The 15055-nt window shown below is 41.1% G+C and overlaps 1 protein-coding gene and 1 long non-coding RNA gene across 2 annotated transcripts in view; both read left to right on the top strand.

Moving 5' to 3' along the window:
• Window positions 1-10532, top strand: part of TOR3A (torsin family 3 member A) — a 34365-nt gene extending 23833 nt beyond the window's left edge. Inside the window, exons 6-7 of the mRNA XM_078392363.1 lie at window positions 2752-2876; window positions 6846-10532. Coding sequence (XP_078248489.1) covers window positions 2752-2876; window positions 6846-7096 — 376 coding nt within the window. The 3' untranslated portion in view covers window positions 7097-10532. The remainder of the gene's footprint in view (window positions 1-2751; window positions 2877-6845) is intronic.
• The window catches only part of LOC144588873 (uncharacterized), a 550407-nt gene that overhangs the window by 402259 nt on the left and 133093 nt on the right, over window positions 1-15055 (top strand). The window lies entirely within an intron of this gene.

Genomic DNA, 15055 nt, shown 5'->3' with positions numbered 1-15055 from the left:
TCAGCAGGGGGAGGGGGAGTTCAGATAGAGAGATAGGGGGTTAGGAGGCACAAGCTACATGTTGTGTTGCTGTTTATTACATCAACATTGTTTATTATTAATCATAGAGGCAATGTGTCATTTTAAAAAGAACCAAACAGATGTTGTTTATTGATGCAGGTGATGAAGGTACTATCAATGAATGTCATTAACTCCTAACAAAACAACCTTCCTTTCTATTTTCTACTGCCTTCCCAAACTCTCTCTCAACTCCAAACTCCCAAATCACCAATCTCTCAATTCCTCCTCTAAACTCCAATCTAATCTCCTCCTCCTCCTGCAGAGAATCTTATATCTCATGACTCCGCCTCTCCAGCACTCTCATTGGTCCATGCAGATGGCACATTAATATTCATAACCTGGTCGGACACCACAATGGAGATAGCATATCTCCCTATTTCACACCACATGTGGCAATCCCCCAAGTATCTCTTCTCTCTTTTTGGCCAACCCAGATTTCTGACTTGCTTGATGTTCTGTGACTTCAGTTTCAGAATTGTCAGTGGACTCTGGCAATTTGTTTCAGAGCCTATTGTTTCATGAAAAAAGTGACACATCACTGTCAAAATAATACTGCTTCAACAGTTTTAATTTTGGATACATCCAAGATAAAGCCTCTGGATGTCATGTAAAACCCTACCTACCGTAAGCAATCAGCTCTCCTAAGAGATGCTTGACCGTTCGGACAGAGAGTAATTAGAAGCCTGTGCTCCCTCATTAGGCTGAGTCGAGTCCTGTTAACTTCAGCCAAGGGCCGCCCCACAACTTCTGCTTACAAGTCTGCCCTAAAAAAGATACTTCAGCAACCTTAGAAAATTCCAAAAAAGAAATACACATGAGCTTTGTAGTCAGTAGACTCACTTTGCTCAATCTGGGTAGGACTCAGTAGCAAAATGTGGCCCTAAAATTCCACCTCAGGGACCAATTGATTTTTATAATTATTATTTTAAGAAAAATATAGAAATTCACAACATAAAGTCAGTTTAATGCATAAGCAAGCATGTTATCATTTTCAAGGCTTGATACAAAATATAAAAGAAGCAATAATTCTCTTTAAATACAAAAACACTAAAAATCCTAGAAAATCTATAAAAAGCTCTATTAGGGTGGGCAAAAGGCAAAAAGCCCCCCATTCTACCTAGTCCCCTACATCTCCATCAGTCTGTTACCTGCACTGCACAGCAGGCAACAAGACCTAGTCCAAAAAGTCCAAAAAAGAAAAATCCGGAAAGGTCTCTTGTCCATATTAAGAGTTCCTTTTTCAAGCTTCCCTGGAACCCCCCTTCTTCTCCGTCTCTCACGCTGTCATCCAATCATGGCATGAAGTCGGGTAAACAGTCCTTCCTTATCGTTTCTCTTCTCTTCTCATGAGAAACAGGTGTTGTTTTCCTCAGCACATCTGCAGCTCCACCAAAACAAATGACCAGTCTTCTTATGTAGGAATGTCCTCCTCAGGCCTACAAGAAAACATTCCTATATCCCTCTAGAAATACACTGTCAGCATGCAGAAATCATTTATACAGAGAACCAATATGGAATCCATTTTACGTTGTTCACTACTACATAGCCCATCTTCAGTACAAGATTTAAACCACATAAACCATTCCATGACACCTACCTCCACTGAAATCTGAGTTGCTCATAATAATCATCCTGAATAAAGCGATTTGGTTTGTTTTTATAGTTGTGTCACTTGTTGGCATTTTGAAATTGGTGGGATTTATGCTAGTTTTCTTCTACTTGCTGATTTTTGTGAGTGGATTGGACTAAGGCAATGAGTCCAGCTTCTTTCACATACATGGCTGGAGGCTTTTAAAAATGGACCAGACCTTGATTAACATCCTCCTCAATGTGTATTGAGCAATCAGGATTAGCCAGGCTCTTTTTGTTGTGAAATAGATAAGTGCCTTACCTACTAGGGATGACAGTGGAACTATAGCACTGTAATGTGTTCTGCCTACATCAGTGGGAGCCAATTGCTTTGGCTGCATTAATGCAAAGTGGTCTTTGATGTGATGCAACATCTGAAGGTGCCAGTGAAGCCTTCTTGTTTCAGTTTGATCATTAGCTCTTTAGATATCTTTATGCAAGCCACTAGCTGCATATCATTGCTGCATATCATTAATGGCATGTATAGTATCACAGAGCTACCTTGCTAAGTTTTGGAGATATGACTGCATGTTATATGTAGTGTTTTCACCACTTGAATTAATTGAAGCAGGCATTTTGTTAATAGAATGTTAATTTCAGCCAAATAGCGGAAGTTTTTTGGTAGCTGATTCTCTTTCTCTTGACTCTGAGACCCATGTCATTTCTTCGCTAGGCTTCTCATGCTCCACAGGGTTGTGCAAGGAATCTGTATGATAGAATAGGGCATGCCGCCTACTCCAGTAGTGAATTTAGGAAAAGGTAGGGTAGAGATAATTTTAGAAACACATTTATTTAAGCAAACAATTTGGAGGATTTGTTAAAAGGTTTGCATTAGGCCACTTTAAGGAGAGAGTGTGAGCTTAGTCCCCTATCCCCAAGCTTCTCCAAGGAGGTTGCAACAGCACATGGGATCTTTCCACCCTTACTTTCTTGCATAGTGGCAATCTTTGCCCCATAGTACTGTGACTAATTGAGGATAGGTTGCATAATAATTTTTCTGTGCCCAAGGACACCAAAGTCTCTTGTCTAAGCATGGCCATAATTTACTTTCTGCCCATTCAGTAACACTGGTGGCAATATCATCAATGAGGTGGCTTTAGACTTCTGGAGAGCTGGTCGCAACAGAGAAGAAATCACCATGGAATATTTAGAACCATACCTGCGATCAGAGCTGATGGTGGCTGCAGGTGAGAAGTTGCTAGTTCCTAACATATGTCATATTGCACCCCTATGCCTTGGAAACAGAGAGCTATATTTCCAAAAATTTTGTAAAGGCTATTTCTCACGTCAGCAAGAGTTCTCATTTCCCCACACATACTACAGTGTTTATGTTCAATGCACATGTTAAACCACTCTGTTTACACAATACGATGGCTTAAATCAGGGGTTCCCAAACTGTGAGCCATGGCTTCAGGTGGCACCATGAAACCTAGGCAGGGGGTCCACGGGAAAAGGGATGGAACATAAGAGCTGTGAAGGCTGTCAGCAATCCCCCACCTCCAAGGAGATACCGGGGATGCCGGAGAATGGAGAAATTCCAAAGTTTAGTCAGTCCTTTAGGAGCTAAGATGAGCCCAAGACTCTCAGCTAGGCCCTGACTAACACTTCTTCCTCAAATCCACCTCCTTTATTAAGAAAAGCAACACACACAGACAAATCCATGAGTTTAAACTCAGGCTAATCTGGGCTCTATATCAGGTAGCAAATACACATGGCCAAATCAGAAAGACTAGTCTGTTCAAGAAACCAATGCATGCAATTCTAAATCATTACTGTTTCATTTAAAAATGGATGGTTCAGAAAAGAATTCAGATTATTGCAAAGTAATTCAGTTAGAAACATATCCAAAAGATATGGAGTGGGTGGTATTACAGTGTGCAATGTTTATATTGAACCCAGAGTCTACCAATAATGCATTTTCAAACATTTTCATAACAAGGCAGACTGATCACCCCTACCACTCCAGCTGGAAAAATAAAATAATTAAAAGCATTCTAAGCTAGAATAATGCATAAGCAGAGTCATTCTCACGTTTCCAGGGATTTCCCAGTTCATAGTCCAACAGGTCAGGTAGATTCCAATTGTCCTCCATCAGTCTATGTTGACAAAAAGGTTCCATACCAAAGATATAATCCATTTTGGGAAAAAGCACATGTCTGACCTTTCTCAGTCCAACTCCATCTTTTTCCAACTCCTTACCAACCTCCTCCTTCTTCCCAGAATTCCTCATAAGGAACACCCCCTCCTGGGTCTTGTTGTCCCACCTAACTTTCTCATGGGAGCTTGAGAGTTGTTATCTTGTTTTGTGGCAGAATTATTTTGACTACGAAAGTCTCTGCTCCCTACTCATCTTAGCAACGAGATAACCAGAGAGCAAAGCTTCTCTGAAACAGCATGAAAAACTTTCCTACTACAGAACAGACTTTAAATCAAGATGGATGCTGTCAAGACAATATTATGACTACAAAACCCATTCTAGCATCTCATAAAAACACAAATCATCACGAAGGCCATGGAGGAACTGTTCATTACTCTATGAACAACTGCCCTATCACTTTCATAGCTCTATGTCTAATGGGAACAGGAAGTGGAGGCTGTGTGCCTGCCTCTCCTTTCCCCAGCTCTGTAATTCCCAGTGGAAGTGCTTGCCAGGTAGCCTTGGGAGTTTCCTGCATCAGGACCTGGAAGGAGGTGGACCCTCAGGAATATTTGGGGATATGGAGATGGGATGGCTTGGGAAGAGGGGTCAAGATCTTTCTCCTGCTGTTCTGATGGCCCTTCTGAGCAAGGGGAGCTGTGGCTAGTGATTAGAAAAAGAAGGGAGCCACGAAATGAAAATGTTTGGGAACCACTGGCTTAAATGTATATGCAAAGAGGACTATTGAGAGCTATTCAGCAGGATGCGAGGACTCTACAGGATTCTCTATCAAGCATACACCATGTGGCTGTATAACATATGTGATTGTCTTTTTCTCTTACTGTGTGAATTTCCAGATAGGTTGCTAGGTAAGACTATTGCAATGAAAACAATGCCAAATCTTGAGATACTTTAAAAACATGACAAACGTATTACTGCGTAAACTGTTATGGGCTGGAGCTTACTTTAGACTGGAGTGGGATTTATATATGTGTTTGTGTGTATGAGAGAGAGGTCAAAGGAAAATTAAAAGGAAAAAAGTAGAAGTGATAATTACATTAACAGTCATGATTCACAAGATAGTTATTCTTTCTGAGCACTGGCATCCTCTCTTGGTACATCAGTCAACACATGTGGTTTAAATATATAACTGTCACTGTACATTTTCCTTGCTTTTTCTTTACCTCGGATGGTACTGCTTGTAAGCACACAACTCTCCTAAGAGAATTCTGCAGCTGGAACAGAGAGGTTCCAGGGGTCCAGTGTACTCCTATAATAACTGTGATGAGTCCTTTTCACAGCCAGGCCGTCCCACTGATACCCTTTTCCCAAGTCTGTTCCCAATTGGCAAGTAACTGAGAAAACCCAAGATAAAACCAAGAGTCTTAGAGTCTGCCAAGACTAGCAAAACTCAAATAATTAGTGGACTCAAGTAGTATAATTGTGGCCTAAAAAGGAAAAATAATTATGCAGGTTATCTGCTCAAGAGACCAAACATAAGTTTTTAAGAATTATTGTTTTATTAGAAAAATAAAGAATTTAGAGATATTCAGTTTGTTGCAAAGCATAGCATTCAAGTACATTTCCATAAACTAAGGCAGTTAGAACTTTAGCAAATTCCAGCTACCCAAAATAAAATAAGAAAACTCTAATTAATAGCTAAAAGGGTGGGTAAGGCTGAGCCCCCCTTTCTCTATTCCCTGCTATGAACTACATCCTAGCAGTTTACTAAAAAAATAGCAATGGGAACTCCAAAGTCCATTCAAGAAACCAAAATCCAAAGTAAAATCCAAAAATTTCTCTGTCACCATCCTGCCATTTTTCTTCCCATGCTGGAACCACCTTCTTCTTCACGCTCCACTGACGTAAGCCAATTAGGATTGTCTCACCACTCTCCACCTCCTTTTCTCACGGGATGTGCAGGTGTTGACATTCTTCCTGATGTTGTGTCTTGGCTCTTATCGTCTCTGGCCAAGCTTGCTACATGGAAAATTCCAACTAGCTCTAAGAGAAAACAGCTTCTCGAAGCATCTAGTTAAGCTAACACAGACCAAGATGGATTCCTTCTTTACAATTCCATGACTACAAATCCCATTTAGAAATTACATTCTAGCTTCAATAACCTAAACCATGGCACTGTTTACCTCATTCCTGTCACTCCTCTCTCCAAAGATAACACTCCATATATCTAATGAAATGGGTTCTAGTCTACACAGACTTCTGCCGTAATACATTTTGTAACATTTGTAAGGTCCCATGAAGCTCTTTGTTATTCTAACATAGGCAGGTCGAATTTACAGCAAATGTAACTGCATTCGCTGATGTTTATCCTTTATTTCCATTACCTCTCCTTCTATTCACACTATACATCCTCCTGTCATCAACCATTTAGGGTGTGGCTTTATGGGACAGGATGTATTTTCCAGGGGACACCGCATAGGAGGCCATGAGCATTGATGGTGCTATAAAACCAACCCATGGTTCAACTCACCTAGGATTGGAATAGTAATCAGCAGTAGTCACCAAGAAGGTACAGTGGTGCCTCGCATTACGATGTTAATTCATTCCAGTGAAATCACTGTAGAACGAAAACATCGTAAAGCGAAATTAAAAAGCCCATAGAAATGCATTAAAACCTGTTTAATGCGTTCCGATGGGCTTAAAACTCACTGTCCAGCGAAGATCCTACATAGGGCGGCCATTTTCGCTGCCTGTCTTGTAAGGAATCCGTCCATAAACACAGTGGGGAGCCATTTTATTTACCCGGCGGCCATTTTGAAACCACCGATCAGCTGTTGGAAAATCGTCGTTTTTCGAAGAATCGGTTCCCGAAGCAGGGAACCGATCATCACAAAGCGAAATTTCTCCATAGGAAACATTGCAAAAGCGATCACAAAAGTTCATAGTTATGCGATTTCATCATTAAACGAAGCAATTGTAAAGCGATGCACCATTGTACAGTGTTTCTTTTGGAGAGAGATGGCTTCTGTACAATATTCTTTCTTATGCTTTGTTCTAGATGAGGGCCCTGCTCAAAACCACATTCTAGAAGACAACCTCATAGACCTACTGGTGCCTTTCCTGCCCTTGGAGTATCGGCATGTAAAACTTTGTGCTCGGGATGCTTTTCTAGCCCGGGGCCTTCCATTCAATGAAGAGGCATTGGATGAAGTTGCAAGGATGATGGTGTTTGTCCCTAAAGAAGAGAAACTATTCTCTGCCCAAGGCTGCAAGACTGTCTCCCAGCGTATAAACTATTTCCTTCCTTGATGTCAAAGGGCTGCATACCTCTGTGTCCTTTCTTGTGCTATGACTGGATAGTAATTTCTCTACCAGTTGGGGGCTCTTGCATCAGTAGGAAGTGAAAAAATGAAAATCTATGATAATGATAATCTTAGAACTGGAAGGTACCCTATGGATCATTGAGTCCAGCCCCTCTTATGGAGGCACAGTGGAGAGTCCAAATCCCAACCTCTGGCTCCACAACCAGATGTTTGAACTACTATCCCGCAGTATTAGTGTTTACAGAAGAACTTGCTTCAGGAAAAATGAAGGTATTGTGAATAAACATGTTGCTGAAATCTACATTAATGGTGCTACTGAAGAGGCACTTACTATATGCCATGCTAGAAGATTATAAATAGTACCTTTGGGATACTTGTACTTACACGTAGCCCTGAGTGGATGATCTAGGGAAGAAGCACTCCAGCTGCAAAAGAACTGAAATAGTTTGAAAATGTGACTTCCTGCTGTACTCCATGGTATACCTGAATAAGGAACTAAAATGTTTATTTGCAAGATGATGCTCTATTTCCTGTTTCAGAATGCTTATACAGAAATCCGGCTTGGATGAGGAGGTATTGTGCTCCCAATGTGGACAGGTATGGGTTTAGCCTTTTTTAAAAAAATATATTGAAGACTCATCTTTTAAGTGACCTGTGGACACTGCTGATTGTACAGTGTGGAGAATTGTGGAAAACAGCATGGAAGATTGTGGAAAACTATGGCCACTCAGTGTCTTTCAAGTTGTTTCTGTCACAAAGAATGCATACCTGCAATTCTTGATTATAATTGTAGGAAACCTAATTCAGAGAAGTCATGTTGGTGCACTTAGTGTGTGGGTGGAGTTAAATGATAAATGCCAAAATTGCAGGACCCAGTGCAATACACTTCCAGCCTGTCACTGAACTTGAGCGACAGGTCTGCAATAAAAACAAGCACTGTTTGCATGTGCCTCTGTTTAATAGTATTGCAAATCCGTACCTTGGAAAATATAAACTAAAACCTGGCAGTTTGCTGGTACTCTTGGCACACGAAATGCAGATGACCCCAAACTTAGCATTCCTATCTGGATCATTTCTTTTGACACATTTGGCTCAAATGTAGAGATAACATAGCCAGATATTAGTCAGAAGATCTTGCTGTTTGTCCTTCCCTAGATGTGGGTACAGTGTTTGCTTGGAGGCTGCACACTGGCCTGAACTGAGCAGTTATTTTCAGGATGTCAAGTAATGAGCATAGTTCAAGCTCCCACCCTCCCCCATTCCTTCATGAACATATCCAATTAAGTACATTGTAGTAATTATATGAGCAGGGCAACAGTGGTGGTTTTTTTGTTCAAAGCACATACCGAGCAATTGGAAATCATGCAACTCAGATTGAAGAAGAGATTTTAAAAATGTTGTCTTTGGGGGTGATTGAAGAATCATCTTTCCCGTGGGCTTCGACATTGGTTCTGGTCCCTAAAAAGAACGCACTAGGCGAAATTCTCGAAGTGAGATTTTGTGTAGATTACAGAAAGTTAAACAGTGTCACAGTTACAGATCCATACCCATTACCCAGAATGGATGATTTAATTGAACGCCTTTCACAGGCTAAGTTTATCAGCATAATTGATCTCAAAAATGCGTATTGGCAACTCGATTTGGCAGAGGAATCTCGAGATAAGACTGCTTTTATCACTCACGTGGGAACTTTTCATTTCTGAAGGTTACCATTTGGGTTAAAGAATGCAGGTGCTTCTTTCCAAAGAATGATTGACAAACTGTTACAGGGGTTACCGTTTGCTAGTGCTTATCTCGATGATGTAGCAATTTTCAGTTCGGATTTTAACTCTCACATGGCTCACATCGAAACTGTTTTGTCAAGGATCCATCAAGCTGGACTGACAGTTAAAGCAAGTAAATGTCAGTGGATGAAAGGAAGAGTGATGTATTTAGGGCACTTGATTGGGCAAGGAGAAATTCAACCCCTGCAAGCTAAAATACAATCTATACAAGATTGGCCTATTCCTAAAACAAAGAAACAGGTGCGTTCGTTCTTAGGTTTGATTGGCTACTACAGAAAATTCATCCCCGATTTTAGTCATTTAGCTACACCTTTGACTGAGCTAACTAAGAAAAGACAGCCTGTCAAGGTGAAATGGACCCCGGAATGTCAAAGTACTTTTGATGCCTTAAAGGCCAAATCAATTGAGGCACCTATTCTAAAATCACCTGATTTTAACAAGCCATTTGTTTTACAAACAGACGCCTCAAAATTGGGCCTCAGAGCCGTATTATTACAACAAGGAGAAGATGGGAACCTTTATCCTGTCTCCTACTTCTCCAGAAAACTCTTAGAACGAGAAAAACATTATGTCGTACCGGAGAAGGAGGCACTTTCTGTTTTCTGGGCGCTGAATCTGTTAAGACCTTACTTATGGGGGCGTAAATCTACTCTCCAAACCGATCACTGAGCTTTGGTTTGGTTACAGAAAATCAAATCTCACAACCAAAGATTGTTAAGATGGAGTCTAGCTCTGCAAGACTGATTTTGTAGTACAACATATTCTGGGAAAACTAAATATTGTAGCAGATAGTCTTTCACGAATGTACGATGATAATATAACTGATCATTAAGGAAATGCATTCTGACATAACCTTGAATTATGGCTTAATACTAACCAACTTGTTTCTTTTTCTGTATTTTCATAGAGAGAGGGACTTAGCTATAAGAAAAGATGTATTACTGTTATGAGTTTAATACTTTGATAAGATAAATGTAAGTGCACATGTATTTTTATTAATAATCACCTTTTATAACCAAATGTTAAAGTAGTTTCAAAATAAGAACTTTAAACGTTCTATATTTTGTGTCTTCTAAGGGGAGCATGTCATGAATTTGATTATGAAAGCTGAATAGAGATTTATTTTGTAGGAGCAAAGTTAGGCTAGAAATCCGTTTATGTCGGTGTGCAAGTTAGAACGAAGCAAGATGCCCAAGGTCAATTCTTTTTCAGTAGGAAAAAAAACTATGAAGAACAAGGTGACCTTTATCTCGTCGCCAGGCAACTATCTCAACTCAGAAGGAACAAGGACATAACTTCTTGATTTAAGAGAGATGAGAGGAGAGAAGACAGCCTAGAAGATGGACGGAGAGACAGCCTGGACGTCTGCCCAAATACAGCGAGAGAATTCCTGGACAGAGGAATGAACGCCAGAGAAAAAACTCTGAATGAACTTTTATTTTTCATATTAACAGTAAGACAGAACTCTATTCAAAAATGTAGTTAGCTGTTTGTTATTTTGGTTTTTGTAGAGGAAAATGCCTTGTGGTGATGGCTGGGATTTTTGGAAGTGTTTGATTATGTAAAGATGTCTTGTTTGCTTGTTTAAATTCATTTATTACTAATTTCTATTTTTCTAATAAAACATAAAAAGGCTAACTGTCTGAAAATTGGCTTCTTGCATAGACCATTAGCTACTATGGTTCATTGATTTGTTTAATCAGGCCACGTTTATTAATTGCTACCAATTTAGGGTCCTACCTTTAAGAGAGCACTAGGAAGATTAAATCTTCTAGAACTCCTGGATGTAGTTTATTTAAAATCAGTTCAGACTTGGGAGAAGGGGTGAAGCAGTTGCCTAGGGTAAAATTAAAGGACCTAGTTTTACCTGATAAGGAACTGATCATTCCGGACCCCTCTCTGTTCCGTGTAAAAGCAGATTCTTAGGAACGCTTTTATGACAGTGGGTACCTTTTTTAGTTAGATCTGTGGTGAGGAAGTGAGTGACCTGCTAGAGCTTTTTTTGGAAAGGCTTAGTAGTGGAGCTTCTGAACCCATATCTGGGGGAACTTAAGATAGGGAACCGACTCTAAAGAAAACTTCTTTTACCTCAGGATTTGAGATACCCAGTGGGTTAACTTGAAATCCAAGGCTCTGAGAGAAAGGGAGCAGTAGTGGATAAGAGTGGAAGCTAGGGTCAAAACAGATCTGAGGTAACAGGAAAATAAGAAGTTAAAAAGAAAATTATTCTGGTATCTGGAGGCAGACAAAGAAACTCAGTAACAAAGGTTTTGAGCTGGAGAGCAGCTGGAGAGAGCTGCTGAGTAAAGTGCAACAGAATTATTGGGAAAAACAGCTGAAAGAGAGGTCCTTTTAAAAATAGTTTAGTGGGGTCTCGACTTATGAACGACCCTACTTGTGAACAATTCAACTTATGAACCTGCCCTATAGGGGAAATAAGGACTCGACATACGAACTTCCCTCGATGTATGGACAGGAAAAAAGTGCCCCCTCCCTCCCCTTAGAGGCTTCTGGAGGGAGAAAAAGGGTCAGAAACTTTAAAATAAATAAAAGAAAGTCACTTACCAGGCCTTGGTAGCCCCCAAACAGCAGGAAAAAGAACAGGAAACAGCTAAAAGCCCACACCAGACGGGAGCCTGGCAGCCATTTTGTGCTTTTCCCCGCTCCTGCACCCTCCTCTCCCCGCCTATCAGCTGAGGGGCTGGCTCTGAAGAGGCTTGGGGAGGCTTGCTCAGCACCTAAAAAGCCTGCCTGTGTGTCTTTGTGCTGAAAAAATCAGCACAACATGCTTTAAAACATGATTTAAAATTGGCTTCAGTGAAAAAAAAAGATTTTTAAAGTGCTTTGCAAACTGTTCCCTGCCTTTCTCCATTTCCTGAACCTAAGGGAAAAAAAATTAAAAAATATCCCCCTCTAGTGGCAGAAGGCGGAATAGCAGCTTCCCATTAGTTTCTATGGACGGAGAAGAACAGATACAGATTAAATGGTTTTCAATGCATTCCTATGGGAAATGCAGATTTGACCTACGAACTTTTCGACCTAAGAACCACCTTCCAATATGGATTAAGTTCGTAAGTCGAGACCCCACTGTATTAAGAAAGTCCACTTTAACTCTAATATGCCACCCAAAAGAATAAAAAAATCAGCTATGGAGGGAGTTGAACCTCAGGAGGCTAAGCGGAATGGAAGCCCTCAAATTCAGAGTGAGGAAGAAACTGAGAGACCTGTAGTGATTGCCTCAAAAGGAGAAAATATTCAAAGCTCCCAAGATTTTGAAAGATGGAAACTAGAACAAGAATTTAAACTTACGGAAAAGGAACTAGAAATTAACAAAAGAGAAATGGAATTTGAGCAAAAAGAAAAAGAAATGCAATTTCGACTAGAGATGAAGAAACTGGAATTAGCTGCTCAAAATAATAATAATAAGAATGTTAGTGTGGGAAGTCTCTCAAAAATTGACCTAAAGAAATTTCCTCAATATAGGAAAGGAGACTGTCCTGCATCTTTCCTAATTTCATTTGAGAGAGCTTGTTGGGACTTTGAAATTAAAGATGATGAGAAGATAATATTGAGATCACAAGTGGAGTTTTGGTTGAGCTTTATTCTCAGATGCCTCTGGAGAAAGCTAGAGAATTTGAGGCATATAGAAAAATTGTGTATTCCAGATTTGGAATTAATTCAGAGCAGCTAAGAAAGAAATTTAGATCAATTTCCAAGAAACCTGAGGAGTCTTTTGCCTAACTTGGAGCACATTTGACGCAAATTCTCAATAAATGGCTGGAACAGGAACGTGTTACCTCATCAGACCAAATGAAAAATGTGTTTGGCTTGGAACAATTTTATTCAGTTTTGCCAGGTGAATTATGTTATTTGGTCAGGGACAAGAATCCTAAAAATGTGACACAGGTGTCTGAATATGCTGATTCCATTAGTGAGATCAGAGATCCTCGGTTCTCAGAGGTAAAAATTGGTAGAAAAGGTTGAAATGACAGGGGGAGAGTGCCTCAGTCCAGAAGAGATTACCTCAGAAGTACCCAAGCTGAGAGGCGGGGCTTGTCACGGTGCAGCCAGCAGCTCCTGAGAAAAGCTGGAACCGTTTCCCCTGGTATGCCTGGTCTACTGCCTGGGAAAGCCTGGTAGACCGGGCCTACCAGGGCAGGGCTTCCCCCAGCAGGCCCGGTCTACTCCCCAGGCTTTCCCAGGGGGTTGATCGGGCCTACTGGGGGAAACTCTCCCCTGGTAGGCCCAGTCTACCAGGCTTTCCCAAGCAGTAGACCGGGCCAACTGGGGGAAGCCCTCCCCTGGGAGGCCCGGTCCACCCTGGGAAAGCGTCAGCAGGGGTGGGGACCTCCAGGAGGCCTCCCATGGCAGCAGAGAAGGCCTGTGGAGGTCCCCCTCGCCACCAATCGTGCTTCAGAGGCATTGGTGGCAGGGTGGACCTCCGGATGCCTTCCCCGCCGCCATGGAAGGCATCTCAGAGGTTCCCCCACCACCGATAGTGCCTCCAAAGCACGATCAGCAGTGGGGGGAACCTCCAAGATGCCTCCCATGGTGGCGGGGAAGGCCTCTGGCAGCGTCGGCAAATACGTCTGAGGCCTTGGGCAGTGGTTATGGCAGCAACGAGGGACCTCCAAGAGGCCTCTGGCAGTGGCAGGGAAGCCCTCAAAGGCCTTGAGCAGTGGCGATGGTGGCGGTGGGGGACCCCTGGAAGGCTTCAGACATGTAAGGTGTCTTTATTTTAAACTTTTTTGTGGGGTTTTTTTCCTGGGTGTGTTATGGATTACAAGGTTTTCATTGCATTCCTATGGGAAATGGACCCTCGACCTACAGACCTTTCGACCTGCAGCCACCATTCCAATACGGATTAATTCCATAGGTCGAGGGTCCACTGTAGGTGGTATATTTGAGGGCTGGTCACTTTGGTAAAGGATATAGTGTTATTTACACAAACCCCACTCATTGAAAAGATCAAAATGGCCTCAAAAAAAATATGAAAGCACCAAATACTGGAGGCCTTTCTTGCCCAGTCTCAAAGTTTGGGAAAATTAGTCGCACAAGAATCGAACAAAGAATGGCAGACTACCATGCAAAATATAACAGCAAGATTTCAGCAAGTAAATGAACATCTTAGCCAAATAGTAAATCAGATGAAAGAGATGACATTAGATGTCAAACAACAGTTAAATGAAACTCCACTGACCCCAGAATTGCTTTTATTGAGTATGATACCAGGCAATATAAATGAGATAAAGAGTTACTCAGTGATCTATATAGCTATCACAGTCAGAAAGCTTTATGCTAAAAATTGGAAGAAAGCGGAGATACCAAAACAAGAGGAACTTACTGAGAAGATATGGAAAGCGGCAGAAATGGAAATTCTTTCAGACGTGTTGAAAGACTGTCCAATTCAAAAGGAAACTGAATGATGGGATTTATTATATAAATGGTTTCAGTTCTCCAGATAATGTTGGTGTAACATAGATTTAAACTAAGATGTAACTGCAAGTTGAAAGCTGGAGGGTAATCAAATTATAAAAAAAGCGGAAAGTTGATTTGTTATCGTAACATGAATAGACTGGATTATTGTATACTTTGTGTTCTCCTACCCCATAACCCTTTTCCTTTCCCCCTACTTCCCCCTACTTCCTTTTACCTTTGGTATTAAAAAGAAAAAGAACTACCCAAGCTAATGGAAGCCATTTTAGAGACAAACTTTCATCCCCAGAGCACAGTCCCCTGAAATCTAATAGTTCTGAGGGAAAGGTTAACATGGGCCTTTACTGTATACTGAACCGAAGACTAGTAAATAATGTTATGCATGTGGTGAGAAAGGTCACTTTTGGGCTCAGTGTGAGACTCAAAAAAGATCTGAGTCAACCAAGGTGGAAATTACTCTCAGCCTAAAAAAAAATGTATTTTGCATGCAGCATAATAAGGCACAGCTATCAGCAGTTGAAGCTGAGGCCTCTTTCCACCACAGCACAGTTGCTAAGGAACTGGACTCGGCAGAGAGCCCAGACATTCCTGAAGCGAGAGTATTACAATGTTTTTAATCAAGTGCAATCATGATTTATTCAATAACTCTGGAGAGTCTATTTCTATTGACAACGTGAAGTATCTGGGTCTAAAAGATACTTGTTCCGAGATTCTATTTGTCACTC

This window comes from Pogona vitticeps, chromosome 4 (assembly GCF_051106095.1).
Source record: "Pogona vitticeps strain Pit_001003342236 chromosome 4, PviZW2.1, whole genome shotgun sequence".
NCBI classification, from domain to species: domain Eukaryota; kingdom Metazoa; phylum Chordata; class Lepidosauria; order Squamata; family Agamidae; genus Pogona; species Pogona vitticeps.
The sequence above is the reverse complement of the archived record's forward strand: the minus strand, read 5'-3'. Positions and strand labels throughout refer to the sequence as shown.